This window comes from Lepidothrix coronata, unplaced genomic scaffold (genome assembly GCF_001604755.1).
Source record: "Lepidothrix coronata isolate B3197 unplaced genomic scaffold, Lepidothrix_coronata-1.0 Scaffold137, whole genome shotgun sequence".
Classification (NCBI taxonomy): Eukaryota; Metazoa; Chordata; class Aves; order Passeriformes; family Pipridae; genus Lepidothrix; species Lepidothrix coronata.
The window spans coordinates 2,343,963-2,357,759 of NW_016690317.1; the positions used below are offsets into that span (position 1 = coordinate 2,343,963).

Below are 13,797 nucleotides of genomic sequence, written 5' to 3' on the forward strand. Positions count from 1 at the left end.
CTGCGGAGCCGAGCGCGGCCCCGGGACGGCACCGCCTCCTCGGGAGGAGCCGGGCCGGGCCGGGCCGGGGCGGGCTGCGGGCACGGCCCCCCCGCCCCGACGGGGCGCACGGCGGCGGCTGGTCCCGCCCCGGCACCGCCCGTGGGCGTGGGGGGATCCCCGCGGCCCCCACGCGGCGTCCTGTGGGACCCCCCCCGCCCCGCCGGCCCCTCCCGAATCCCGGCACGCCCCGACTCGGGCTGAGCTGAGCTTTAATGATGGACGAGAAGCAAAGGCGACTCCCGGACGCCGACCCACATCCCGGGTCGCGGCCGTCATGGTCAGGCCCGGCACCGGCGGACCCCCGGGGCGACCCCCGGGGCCGCGGGCACCGGGCAGCGGTGAGGAGGGGGCGTGTTAAGGCACTGGGGTGGGGGAGACCCCCCGCGCCGGGGGGATTTGTCCCTGTTAGAGGCAGCCCCATAGGGGCGGGAGGGAGCTGGAGGAGCTTCATCCCCGCGGAGGGGACACTGCGGGGACACGGCGTGGCCGAGGCGGGGCAGCGGGGCGCGCCCCCCGGCCCCAGCCCTCGCGTCCCCCGCCGTGGCCGCGGGTCACACCGGCGCCACGTAATTCCCGGGGAAAGTGCCGAACTTCTGCGTCCTCCTGGACACGCCTGCGGGGGGGGACAAAGGCACGGGGAGGCGGTGAGGGGTCGCGGCGGCACCTTGTCCCTCCTCCCTGCCCCCGTCCCGGTGGGCACGCACCCACGAACCAGCCGTCGTCGCACTGCTGCATGACGTCCACGCGGTCCCCCTCCAGCAGCTCCAGCTCGTCGGCGTTTTGGGGCCGGTACTGGTAGAGCGCCCGGTACCTGCGAGACACGGCGTGGCCAGAGCCCACCCCCCAACACGGGGAGGGGGGGACACGGCGCGGCGGGGACGCTCCCGGCCCTACTTACGGGGTCCACCGGATTTCGGAGCCGTTGTAGGACGGGGCGGGCTCGGGGCGGGCGCTGGTGGGTACCCCCGGGGTCGCACGCTGCGGGGGCAGAGAGAGGGTGGGTGCAGCGTTCAGGGCATCGCCCAGGGTTGGGGGCACGATGCCAAGGCAGGGGGGCACTCACCTGCTCGGGGGCCCAGGCTGGACACCGGGGCTCCTGGTGGGGGTGGGCGGCCGCAGGCTGGGGGGGGCTGGCAGAGGCCAGTGAGGGGCTGGGGGTGCCAGCGTGGGGCAGCTTCGGGGAGGCGGGGAAGGCGACGCCGAGGTGCCCACCCGTGACCCCAGGACGTGGCTCCGCCACCCGGGGGGAGCCGGCGGGGTTCTGGGGGACGCGGGGAGCGGGCGAGCGCTGCAGGGACGGGGACATGGCGGGGGTGGGCGAGGGGGGGATGTCCTCGGCGGTGGCCTTGACCCGCGGCTCCTTCAGCACCTGGACGTAGGTGGCGGGGAAGATGCCCTGGCGGCTGGTGCCCGAGATCCGCCCCTCGTACCAGTTCTCGTCCACCCGCCGCACGAGGCAGATCCGCTCACCCTGCAGCAGGGAGGAGAGGTGGGGTCAGCGCGGGATGGCCGGGAAACGGGCCCTGAGTGGCAGGAGGGAGGCACGGCGGGCACCTTGCGGAAGGAGAGCTCGACGTGCAGCTCCCCTCGGAAGTTGTAGAGCGCCAGCGCCTCGCCGTGCTCCAGCACCTGGATGGTGGGCGCCTTGATGGGCTTGGGCACCTCCGTGGGGGGCAGGATCTGGGTGGGACACGGGGGTGAGGGGCAGTGCCAGGCTCCCCCAGCCCTGCTGCCCCCCCTCCACCCCCCCGGGCTCACCTCCACGTAGTTGGAGGGGAAGATGCCCACGCGGCCGTGGTGCTCCCCCTCCAGCCAGTTCCTGTCCACCTCCTTGTGGATGTAGACGATGTCCCCCTTCTGCAGCGTCAGCTCCCTGCAGGGGACAGTGCTCACACCTGTCTGGGGGGGCACTGACCCCTCCCCAGCCTGGCTGGCAGGGCCACCCCACATAGTGGGGCTTGGGGGGACCCCAGGAGTGACCCCCCCCCAGCAGCACCAGCACTTACTTGGGAGACTCGGCTTGGAAGTTGAACTTGAGGCGAGCAGCTTTCATCTGGGGAGGGAGAGGAGTGGTTACAGGGAGACCCCCCATCCCAGCCATCCCAAACCCCACAGGGGATGGGCCCATCCCGGCCTCACCTTCTTCTCCTCCCTCCTGACGGTCTCAGTGGGATCTCCCAGGTCGGGCAGGCTGGGGAGGGTCTCTGGCCTGAGGGTGTCTGCAAAGAGAGGGGTGTCACCAGCTGGTGGGGGCATGGGGTGCCCCACGGCTTGGGGAGGGTCCGGGGGGGCTCAGGGGGGCTCACCTCTGCCAGGGGCTGCACGGTTCCGGTCACTGGCCAGCCCCAGGACACCTCGCTCCATGCCGGGGCTGGCGGGGGAGCGCTGGGTGCCGGGGGGGCTCCGCAGTGGGTGGGGTGACAGGGGGCTCCTGTGGGGTCACAGGGGCTCAGGGCTCACACCCAGCCCTGCTGCCATGAACCCTCCCTGCCCCAACCCTGCTGTTCTCCGGGGGCAGGACCCCTGAGTCCCACAGATCAGGATGTCAGGGACATCCAGGACCTGTGTATCCCATGGATCAGGACTCCTGGGTCACATGGACCAGAATGCTAGGATACCCCAGGAACAGGATCCCTGAGTTCCATGGACCAGAACTCCTGGTACCCCAAAACAGAGGTACCAGGATGCCCAAGTTCCCCAGGAGCAGGATCCTTGGGTCCCCAAAAACCAGGATACTTGAGTCCCCCATGACCAGGATCCCTGAGTTCCACGGACCAGAACCCCTGGGTACCCCAGTACCAGGACGCTGGGGTCCCCCAGAACCAGGACACCGGGGTGTCCTGTGTGCATCCCTCCAGGATCCCATCCCAGAGGCAGCCAAGCGGGACAGGTCCAAAGTTTTCCGGCAGTGCCAGCGGCACGTCCCTGCTGGTGCCGAGCAGGAAGCGCCGAGCAGGCGAGTGCCGGGGAGGGCGGCCTGGCTAATGGATAACCCCACTGCGGGGGGCACTTGAAGAGCCTCAGATGCCCCCCCCAGGCCAGAGGAGGGGTTGGGAGCGGGCAGCCACTCCCCCTGTGCGCCCCTGGGGGTTACGGCAGGTCCTACAAGAAGTGGAGCTGCTGTTTGTTTGTTTTCCTCCCGCTGACGGGGCTGAGACGGGTCCGTGGGGACACCCCCGGGGTGCCCAGCACGTCTCAGGGTACCGACCCCACCCGGGGGTGCCCCGGCACCCTCCGGCACAGCTGTCCCCTCCCTGTGCCCGTGGGGACGCGGGGACACGGCGGTGGGAATCCGGCCGCCGTCACCTCCCCTGGGACGGAGCCAAACGCCGGGACACGGCGTCCCGGGGACGGGGGAAAGGGTCAGCCCCGCTCCGGCCCCGTCCCACCCACCGGGCAGCCGGCCCGGCGCCGGGGCCCCCACCCGTGCTGGGGCGTGGGGGGGACGAGGGGACCAGCGCTGCCACGGGGGGTCCGTGGGGATCCATCCCAAGGGGGATGTCTGGAGGCTCCCACCCCGCCGCGACGCAGGAGGGACAGCCCGTTTGCCACCCTCGGAGTGGGGTCCTGCCCCCCGCCTCGAGTGGGGTCCGCGCAGGGGGATTTGGGGGTCCGGGGCGCGGGAGCAGCCGCGGAACTCACCGAGCAGCCGGGGAGGCCGGAGCAGGGGAGCGAGCGGTGGGAGCAGCCGCCGGGCTCTGCCGGGAGGAGCGGGAGGGGGTGGGAGAGAAAAATTAATCATCCAGGAGGCCGAGTCTCGGCGGGAAGCGAAGGAGTCCAGCCCGGCTGCGCCAATAACCGCCGGACAGACGGACGGGCTGGGTCCTAGAGTCCCGCGGCTCGGGGCCGCCGAGGAGCCGTGCGTGGAACCAGATGTGCACGGGCCCAGATGTGCGTGGGGCCGGACGGGCGGGCACCGAGCTGTGCACACACCCAGCTGGGCGTGCGTTCATCCAGATGTGCAGGCACCCAGCTGTGCATTCACGCAGTCATGCAGGGATGCTCCCAGCCATGCATGCATCCAGATGTGCATGAATCCGGCCATGCACTCACCCAGCCATGCATGCATCCAGATGTGCACACATCCAGCCCTGCGTCCGACCACCAGCCTTGCACAAAGGCTGTGCCCACAGCTGGATGTGCCCACAGCTGGATGTGCCCACAGCTGGATGGATGCACACCCCATCAGCCCTGCTGGGGGGGGGACAAGGGGCAGCTGACAGGGGGTCCGGGGTACCTGGCGGGGGGTCCGGCGCGTCTCCATGTTCCTCATGTCCTTGTCCAGCTCCTCGCTGAGCTGCTCCAGCTCCTGCTCCAGCAGCACCTGCGCGGGCAGGATGGGGCTGTGGCGGGCCAGGCTGGCACTGCCCGTGGCCACCAGGACCCCTACCAGGCCACCCCCAGCCCCCTGCCCACCACCACCACCTCACCTCGATGGACTGGGCCCGCCGTGCCGCTGCCGGGGGCTGGAAAGGGCAAGGGGCCAGTTAGGTGTGTGCCCACCACGGTGCCCACCAAAATCCCTCCCTGCCAGGACCTCCCTACCTGCTCCAGCGGCGAGAATTTCCCTGGTTCATAGTCAAAAATGCTGCCGGGCTCCGTGGTGGCACCGGTGGCACCCCAGCGCGTCCTGAGGGGAGGCGGGAGGGGCTCAGCCCCCGCAGCCCCCCACCCCACGGGCACCCACATCCCTGTGGCACACTCACCCACATCCCCGTGCCACACTCATCCACATCCCCGTGCCACACTCACCAGTCCATCCCGTTGGGCATCCCGGGGGGCTCAGCCGGTGCTGAGCCCCTCCTGCGTGGTTTGGGGGGCGATGGAGGCGCTGTGGCAGGGCAGAGGTGGGTGTCCCAGTCGGGCTCTGAGGACGGAGGGGGTAAGCAGGGTCTCATGATGTGCCATGATGTGCCATGATGTGCCACGCTGTGCCACGCTGTGCCACGCCTGCACACCTGGGCTCACCTGGCAGCTTGCGGTGGATCTGCCGGAACATGCTGCGGTACCAGTCCCGGGGGCTGTCGACGCTCTGTGGGGACACGTTGGGGTGGTGAGGGGGCAACAGGGGGGTGCCAGCCCGGCCCTGCGCCCCGACTCACCGAGCGGGAGGCGATGGGCATCCCCGTCTCGTCCACGGGCCCGATGCCGTCGTACTTCACCCAGCGCCGCTCCCGCCGCTTGCTGTCCTTGGTCCAGGTGGCCGACCAGCCCGGGGGGCACGGGTGGGCGGGGGCGGCCCTGGGGGTGGGCATGGGGCCGGCGGGCACTGGGGTGTTGGGGGCTTTCACCTCCTTGGCCGGCCAGGTCTGATACCACTCATTCACTGGGGACAAGGAGGGCATCGCTCAGGGGGGGCATCGCTCAGGAGGGGCATCGCTCAGGGGGGGCATCGATCAGGGGGGTATTGCTGGGGGGGAGCCCGTGGGGGCATCCCTGAGGGTGCTCAGAGCCATACCTGAGTTCTTGGGCTCCGAGCTCTTGGGCTCCGGGTCATGGAAGTGGAAGTTGAGGGTGTTGGAGCCGCGGTGGCGGATGACGGGCACCTGCGGCACAAGGAGGGGCTGGGGCGAGGTGGGGAGGGCCAAAGGGAGGGACAGAGGGAGAAACCCCCCCCCGAAATCCCCCACGTGCAGCAGCCCCTGGCCCCACTCACCCGTATCACCGTGTGCTGGGGGGGCACCTGCAGGGGTGGGTGGAGGGAGGGGACGTCCTGGACACCCAGAGCCTGGTTGGTGTCCGAGGGCAGGAGCCGACCTGCCATGGCCAGGGAATGCTGGGGTGATGCCCCAGGGCTTCCCGTGTCCTGTGAGGAAAGTGGCTTTGCTCATGGGGGGGGCCCATGTCCCTGTTCTTTTGGACACCCTCAGGCTTGGCTGGACAGCTGGCAGCTCCATCCCAGCTCCATCCCCACGGCCAGGAGGGTGACAACCACCACAGTGGGGTGACAACCGCGGTGGCACCGTCCCCAGCTCAGGGAGTCTCACAGTGCCACAGGAAGCAGCTGTTCCCGGTTGGAACCAGCCCTGGCAGGGCTCCCCAACGTGTTCTCCATGCGGATCCAGACCCCCCTTCCCGCCCCTGTCCCCACCCCGGCTCTGCAGGGATGGATCCAGCCCCGCTTTCTCTTCGGGGAGAACACGCCCGGAGCGGGTCGGGGCGATGGCTGTGCCGTGTTCCCATCACCTTGGCATCCCGGCGCGGTGCCCTCCCGCCCGGGCACGTGGCGGCAGCAGCGTCGCCCGCCCGGGAGAGCTGCCAGGGCCGGGAAACACGACAGGGCAGAAATATTTCCCCCGCCCTGCAGCGCAAACAGGGAGGGAGAGGGGACGGAGAGGGACGAGGCGTCGGGAACGCGCGGCTGGGCCCCGGCACCGCCCGCCGGGAGGGCAGTGCAGTGACTCACCACGGCACGGGACGGGACGGGGGGCGGCTGGGGGGGCCGGGACCCCCGGCGCAGCTCCTGGCACCAGGATGGCTCCAGGGGCGAGCGCAGCCCCGGGACGGGGCGAGTCACCTGTGCCCTGGCTCATCCCCATATCAGTCATCACCCCAGCGCTCACAGGTGCCCACCACGGCCAGACCCCCCCTCAAACAGCCTGGGGGGCTGCCGGGGGGGGGTGCCAACCCGGCACGGTGCCCTGTGCGTGTGGGACCCTCAGCTCGGGCTGGGGACCCCTCAGCTCCTTGCTCCCCACACCGCCGGTGTCCTCGCAGCCCCAAGGGTGTAATTAATGTTAATCACCCCCCTCCCCGGAGGGAAACAGGTGCTGGGAATTATGTGCCTCAGGGGACAGAAAGCGGGGTGCAGACTCCCACCCCCCAGGACACCCCAACAACCTCCACCCCATTCCCAGCGCAGCTCCCACACGGGGCTCGGCCCCATCCTGCCCCAAAACCTGGCCCCGGGGGTCCCCTCCTCGCCGGCCCCCCCCCAGCCAGCTCTTACCTCCTGGGTGGTGCCGGCGGGGACCCCCGGGGAGCGCCGGGGTTTTGGGGAGCCCCGGGGCGAGCGGGACGGAGCTGCGAGAGGCAGGGAAGAGAAATCCACGGCACGAACTTTGCCGGGAGAAGGAACTGGGAGGGGGGGTGCTCAGCGCATCGCGGGGGGCTGGCAGGGACAGCCCCCCCCCCTCCGAGCATCCCCCGGGTGGGTCAGGAGCCACCGTCCTCCCCGGCGTTGGGTCCCCGTGTGCCCCGGCCCCCCCCGGGGTGCGCTGCTCCGTCCCCCCCGAGCGGGGCCGGCCCATTCAGAGTTTCCAGTGACATTTCCAGGGATGGGATCCAGGGAATGGAGCCAGGAGGCTGAACTCATCCCACGCCCCGCGCACGCGTTCCCGCGCACCCGGCCCCCCGCTTACGAAACGGGGGCGAGCCCGGCGCCGCCGGTCCCCCGCCGAGAGGGAGATGGGAATTCAGGGGGATTTCTGGGAGAGGATGGGGAGGGAGGTGCTGGGTGGAGGTCAGGACTGAGGTGGGGGGTGGGGTCTGTGCTCCCGTGGCCCCCCAAGCCCCTCAGTGAGAGCAGAGCCCCCATCCCCACTGTCACCCACTTCCACATGGGTGACCATCCCCTCCAGATCCCTCTGGGCACTGGGGACCCCCTTGAAACGCTCCCATGCCCTGCTCTGTGGGTGCCCCGTATCCCACCTCACCCCTTCTGGCACCACCAGCCCCCCTCTGAGATGGAGGCAGGGATCTGGGGGCGAATTTTGGGAGAGGACGGGGAGGGAAGTGCTGGCTGGAGGTCAGGACAGAGGTGGGGAGTGGGGTCTGTGCTCCTGTGGCCCCCAACCCCTGAGATGGGGGATATGGTGGGAGAAAAGTCCCCATCCTCACTGCCCCTCGTTTTCCCACGGGTGTTCCTCCACCCGCTCCATCCCTCCATCCCTAAGGAATCTGGGCACTGAGGACCCCCGTGTAACACCCCCGTGCCCTGCTCTGTGGGTGCCCCACATCCCACTCACCCCCTCCGGCAGCGCCCGCACCCACCACTCACCCTCTGGTCACTTCCCACTCCCCCAAAACTGCTGACACCCCCGGAACGGGGCCGCCCCGGCCCTTCCTCTGTCCCGTGAGGTCCCACGTGAGCTCCCGGGGGGATGGTGGCTTCGCTGCCACTCCTCGGTCCCCACCAAGCACCCGTCCCCTGCCGCTGGGGGTGAGGGGGACGATGGCAGGAGCCCTGTCTGGCTGTGATGCTGCTCCCGGGATGCACCGGGGACATCAGGGACACATGGGACACAGGGGACAGGGGCGGGTGTCCTCCCCACTGCCACAGCCCTGGGGGACACAGCTCCCGCCGGAATGCCATGGGAACGGGGCAGCTCCCTGGTGCCAGCTGGTGACACCGCGGGGAGGACGCGGGTTGGGGACAGGGGCTGATCCCGCTGGAAAAACTCGGGGTGACAAGGGCAGGGAGGGCAACAGGGCTGGGGCGAAGCCGGGGGCACCCACGGGGAGGGTTAAACCCGGCGAGAGGACCCCAGAGCCCATCCCCGCTGCCGGGGGGGTGGCCATCCCCCCCGTGTCACCTCCAGGTCCCCTCCAGCCCACCAAGTGACATCTCCGGAGGTCGCAGCCCCGCAGCCCACCCCGGGGTGCCAACGACCCCCGCCCGAGCCCCGGCTCACCTCCTCACCTCCTCACCTCCTCGTCCCCGTGGCCGGCGAGGAGCCTCCAGCGCCGGCCCTGCCTCGGTCCCTCCCTCCCCGCGGCTCCGGCACCAGCCTCCGCTCGCAGATAAATATTTAACGCGCAGCCCGGGCCGGGATTAACAAAGGGCGAGTGTTTCCTGTTTGCTCAGCGCGGCGATGCCAGCCGGGAGCGCGCGGCCGGCCCCGGGGATGCTCCCGGGGATGCTCCCGTGCTCGGGGAGGTGCCGGGCGGCGGCCGGAGCCCTCCCGGGGCCGAGCCCGCGGTCTGGGGGCGATGCCGGGTGCGGGGCAGGGTGCCGGTGGCCCCCCCAAGTTGGGTGGGAACACCCAGGAAAAGGGTGGGAGAGCCGGAGCATCCTTTCCCGGTCACGCCCTGGATGCATCCGGAGGCTGGGCAGCGGGAATTCTGTCAGGAGAACAGGTGGGGAACAGGGAGCACGTGGTGAGCTGGGCTCGAGGCGGAATTCCCGCGGGAAAAGGTGCTGTGATTGGCACAAGGCTCTGGAGTCCTCCAGAGCTGATCCTGAGTGTCGTGGGAGAGGGATGGATCCCAGATGTGGCAGCCACAGCTGGGAGGAACATCAGCTTCCCAATCAGCTTCCCAAGCAGGGAAGGAGCTGGGATGGCAGCAGGAGCCACCTCCTGTCCCAGGCCCAGGATGGGGATCCCCAGGCAGGAGCCAGCCCGGTGTGGGAGCCATGACCCACCTGGATAAACCCCAGAGCCCAGAGCTGCTCCCTGAAATCCCTGGGTGTGGAGGGAGCACCTCCCAAAAGCGCTGAGGAAGGAGCCGGGTGTGAAACAAGAGCTGGCACATCCCCTCCTCTTCCTCCTGGCAGCGGCAGGAGGGTTATTTACCCAGGGAAGGACGAGGAGCAGGAGCTGAGAGCTCTCCAAACCCACCCCGGAGCCGCCACTCCGCGTGTGCCGACGTGCCAGAGGCTGGGAGACGCCGTCTGGGCACTGCCCCAACCCTGGAGAGGCTGGAAAAGCCCCCAAATCCTTCCTCCTGGAAGCACCCACGGGGTGCTCAGCACCCCAGGAGAAACACCCCCTTCACACCCCCCCAAAAAAACCCACAGTGGAGCCCAGTGACTGTGTCAATTTTTATCTTTTTTTTTATCTTTTTTTTTCCTCCTTAAAGATGATTCCGATTTACATCGAGACAGTTCTAACAAATTCATTCCTTGTTTCACAAAAAAAAAAAAAAGAAATTATATTAAATAATTTCTGCCAATAAATAACATTTTCACCATTTTTTTTCTCCTTTCAACAGAACTAAAAAAAAAAATAAAATAAAATAAAAGCAAGAAATAAAAATTAAAAATTAAAAAGGAGGCAGTCTCCAGGCAACGGGCATATGATCCTTCAGCACTGAGAACCCCAAAATCACCATCACTGCACCCCCTGTGGGGCTTCAGGTCCTCCCTGGCCGAGGTCGGTGGGATCTGCATCCCACCCCAGCTCACCTGGCCAGGTGGGATCTGTGCCAGAGGCAGCCAGAGAGGTTCTCCCAGTCCCAAAAATAAAATTAAGCCTGAACTCAACCCCACCACCCGCCCCGTTGCCGACTCCCCTCCTTGGACATGCACCTTGCTAGAACATGCAAAAAAACCCAGGCTGTGGGGACGTGGGGGCTTCCCTGGATTTGGGGGCTCCCCCGGGGAGGTGGGGGCTCCCCCAAGGCCGGTGGGCTTCCCAGAATCCCGGTTGTCCAAGCTCCAGGTGGCAGCCGGGGAGGGGAAGGGACGGGCAGGAGCTCTGAGATGAGGGGTCTTTGGGATGAGGGGTCTTTGGGACGTGCACAGCTCTGAGGGGCCGGGTTTGGGGGAAGGGGAACAGGGGAATTTGGGGGTTTTAGGGATTGTTTTTTGGTTTGCCGTGGTGGGGGAGCCAGGGCAGGGAATTCTGCTCCGAGGTTGTCATCACCCTCCACCCCAGAAGAGGGGAGGGGGGATCTCAGTGCTTGGGCAGGGAAAGCTCTGTGTTCCCACCGGGATGCCAGCGTGGACAGGGGCCGTTAATTGAGGGGGTAATTAGCACCCAGAGCCCCATCGCTGCTCCTCACCCCCTCGGGAACTGGTTTTAAGGGAAGAGGGGACCTGGAAGTGTGGCATCCACATGTGCCAGCTGCCACACGGCTCCTGGGGCAGGGAGGGGAACATCCTGCCCTTGGCCACCTTCTCCAGGGCCGGGACACTGGGAAGCTGCAGCCCCACGAGCCCCAGGGATGGAGGGGTGGCTCTGGATCCCCCAATCCACAAAGCACAAGGTCCACAGGGATTTCAGGGAGGAGGAACTGGTGATGCCAGAGCAGGAGAAGAGGGTTGGGGAGACAAACTGCCAGCAAAGCAAACCCCCCCTCCGCGATGGGCCGGGCCCTGCTGACCCATCCCCTGTGCGGGGAGGGGGTGCCAGGCCCGGGGGGTCCCGCGGGGCTCCCATCCCAAAAAATCTCCCGACTAAAACCTGCTGCTTGGGTGAGATCCCAGCCTGGGTCAGCACAACACGCCCGAACATGCACGGGCAGCACCGGGCACGGTCTGTGCTCTCGGATACCACACACGGGGCTCACGGCGATCAAAGGAGGCCCTTAAAGAACAAAGAATACTCACAGACAAAGGCAATTTGGCCCCAGGCCTCGGACGGGGGGCGGGGGGAGGGAAGCTCGCTCCAAACACCTCTCTTTTTGCACTTTTTGCAAAGCGGTGGGCGTGTAAAAAAACAGGAGGGGGGGGAAAAAAGAAAAAAAAAAGAGGGAAAAGTGGAGGCATGTGACTTGTGGAAACCCAGTGGTTCGCTCACAGAATCCTAAGGAGCCGCCGTGGAATTAAGTGAGGTGTGATCCTAAGACACAGCCTGAAAGCTTCCTGCAAAGTTGCTGTTTTCCTCTGGCGCTGGAATCACAAAGGGGAGACAGCAAGATCCAGAGAAAGTGTTGGCAAAGATCCCTTGGGAGAGGCTCGAGCATGGGAAAAGGTGGGGAAGAAGGGAAAGCTGGCCAGGGGTTTGCTTCCTTGGCTCCGGGCAACGGACGCGGCTCACGCGGCTCCGGGAAGGGAAGAGACCAACGGGAATCTCACAGAACCCTTTTCCAAAGGAAAAAGGAACACACCTACGCTCCAAAATCCCCAGCACCACACGGGGGGTGTCCCCTGGGAGCCCCCGGAGATCCCTCTCCAGCACTGCACAAGCACCCTTCCAAAAATTCCCACCGGATCCGCCCGGTTCTATCTTCCAGCCTCCTGCCAAACCTGCCTCCCCTCCCTGCAGCCGAGGGAGGTGCTTCCAAAACTGGGGGGTGCCTTGAAACCAGCACCAAGCCACATCTCCCAGAAACCAGCAGCATCCCCACACATCTTATCCCCAGTTCTTTTCCAGCTGCTGGGAAAGGCTGAGGTGCCCATTGGCTCCTTTGGAGTCGGAGGAATAGCCACTGGCTAACGGGGGGTGATGCCCCAAGTCAACCACAGTGAGTGGAAGATCCCCCAAAACACACCCTGGGGGACAGGGAGGTGACACTGAGGGGGCCCCACCCCAAACTGACCAGCAAGGGCCGATTCCAGAGCCAGGAACAGGGAATGTGCCGCGGGCTCAGCAGCCTGTGGTGGTGGGACAACAGGGGGTCTGTTATTCCCCAGGTTATAAATCACCCCCTTTTCCTTTAAAATTCAGGCCTGGCAGTTTTCCCAGAGATCATCAGACAGCAGAGATAATTCCTCTGCTCTGAATCAGAGCGATTCCCAAGGGAATTCTGCTGCATGGGCAGCAAAGTGGCTGCTCCGAGCTGGGACGGCCGGGGAAGAGCCACAACAAGGGGCAGTGCTTCCCCCACCTGCCTTCCCCTAATTTTTGTTTGGGATTCCACCGGAATAAAGCTGAATTCCTGAAGGAAAAGGTGCCATGATTGGTTGTTAATACCCTGGAGTCCTTCAGAGCTAATCCTGGCTGTCACCTTGGAAAAGGGATGGATCTTGACAACGTGCCTTCCAGGGAATTGGTTGCTAAAGCAGCAGCTGCAGGTAGGCAAGGACTTGAAAGCAACAGGAAAATCTGGGAAGAAAACAGGTGTGAAAAGGAAAACCAACCCAACCCTGTCCTGAAGGGAAGGACCTGCTTTGGAAAGCTCAGGCCAACTCCAAATTATCCCAAAGCCAACGACCCAAGTTGCCTGGTTTGACTGATTTTTTTTGTTTCTTTTAATCCTCCCCCCCCCACCTCCACAGAGGTTTGGCCTCTCGGGGAGGGGCAGCTGGACAGCACAACATTCCCGGGATGCACTAGCAGTTGGATTGGTTTCTAAATTAAAAAAAAAAAAAAAAAAAAAAAAAGATGGACTCCTTTTATATATATTGAACATAAATTAAAAAAAAAAGAAAAAAAAAATAATAATTACAAAAATGGTCGCCCTTCCTTTTACAGAACGGATGCGAACTCGGACTTATGGACGTGCCTCCGGGTGACGTTGGTTTCAACCCCCCCTCGCCCCCAGCCCACCCCCGATAATAAATAAATAAAACTCCTTAAGTTTTGGATCCTTTAGCGGTGCGGGTTCGGGCGCCCGGAGCGTTACTGGGATTTCTTCCCCGTGCCGTTCTTGTCCGCAGAGTTCGAGGTTACCAAGTTCACGGGCCCGTCCGAGTGCAGGGAATCCTTGCGCGGCGGCATCCGCTCGTTGATCCGGTCCAGCCCCCGCGCCTCCTCGAAGCTGCGGATCTTGTGCTGCGGGGAGAATCCACGGATGGCTGCGGGGAGAAGGGATGAGGGAGGGCAGGGTGTCAGTGCCGGGCCCGGGGATTGGCGGGAGGAACCCTCCGAGCACACGCCAGACACGAACGGGACAGTCAGCGGGACAGAGAGCACCTGTGTGGATGCGGCGCCTGTCTGGATTTGGGATCCACGTGGATGTTCCTGGTGGCGGTTTGGGGTTTGGAGTTTGCTGGATCGTGGCAGCAAAGTCTGGGATTCGACCGCGGTGACTCGCTCCGCTCCCTCAGAGCTTCTCTTTTCATGGAGTCATGGAATGGTTTGGGTTGGGAGGGACCTTAAAATCACCCAGTTCCACCCCCCTGCCATGGGCAGGGACACCTTCCACTAG

At 65.6% G+C, this 13,797-nt stretch overlaps 2 protein-coding genes across 5 annotated transcripts in view; both read right to left on the reverse strand.

Annotated features, from left to right (window-relative positions):
- Window positions 1-561: 561 nt before the first annotated feature.
- On the reverse strand, window positions 562-8,765 carry SORBS3 (sorbin and SH3 domain containing 3). The gene is made up of 19 exons (XM_017827295.1): window positions 8,684-8,765; window positions 5,699-5,848; window positions 5,501-5,588; window positions 5,145-5,368; window positions 5,011-5,074; window positions 4,795-4,909; window positions 4,588-4,672; window positions 4,473-4,508; window positions 4,280-4,366; window positions 3,685-3,740; window positions 2,349-2,473; window positions 2,182-2,261; window positions 2,049-2,095; window positions 1,801-1,915; window positions 1,597-1,722; window positions 1,106-1,513; window positions 941-1,020; window positions 747-853; window positions 562-655 (listed from the first exon to the last, which is right to left on the reverse strand). Exons 2-19 carry the CDS (start codon window positions 5,804-5,806, stop codon window positions 594-596), a joined length of 2,013 nt encoding a protein of 670 aa, XP_017682784.1. The 5' UTR covers window positions 5,807-5,848; window positions 8,684-8,765; the 3' UTR covers window positions 562-593.
- A 1,026-nt stretch (window positions 8,766-9,791) lies between these two features.
- The window catches only part of PPP3CC (protein phosphatase 3 catalytic subunit gamma), a 22,666-nt gene continuing 18,660 nt past the window's right edge, over window positions 9,792-13,797 (reverse strand). For 2 of the 4 annotated variants that reach the window (XM_017827329.1, XM_017827330.1), the window contains one exon: window positions 9,792-13,446. In XM_017827329.1, coding sequence (XP_017682818.1) covers window positions 13,269-13,446 — 178 coding nt within the window. In that variant the 3' untranslated portion in view covers window positions 9,792-13,268. The remainder of the gene's footprint in view (window positions 13,447-13,797) is intronic. The other 2 variants (XM_017827331.1, XM_017827327.1) reach the window with 1 other exon arrangement.

Excerpts from the sequence above, each read along its gene's own strand:
- SORBS3 (XM_017827295.1), bottom strand. The coding sequence starts at position 5,806 with ATGGCAGGTCGGCTCCTGCCCTCGGACACCAACCAGGCTCTGGGTGTC. Across the intron at positions 5,369-5,500 it reads CTCGGAGCCCAAGAACTCAG|TGAATGAGTGGTATCAGACC; the intron begins GTATGGCTCTGA and ends CCTTGTCCCCAG. Across the intron at positions 3,741-4,279 it reads CGCGCCGGACCCCCCGCCAG|AGCCCGGCGGCTGCTCCCAC; the intron begins GTACCCCGGACC and ends TCCTCCCGGCAG.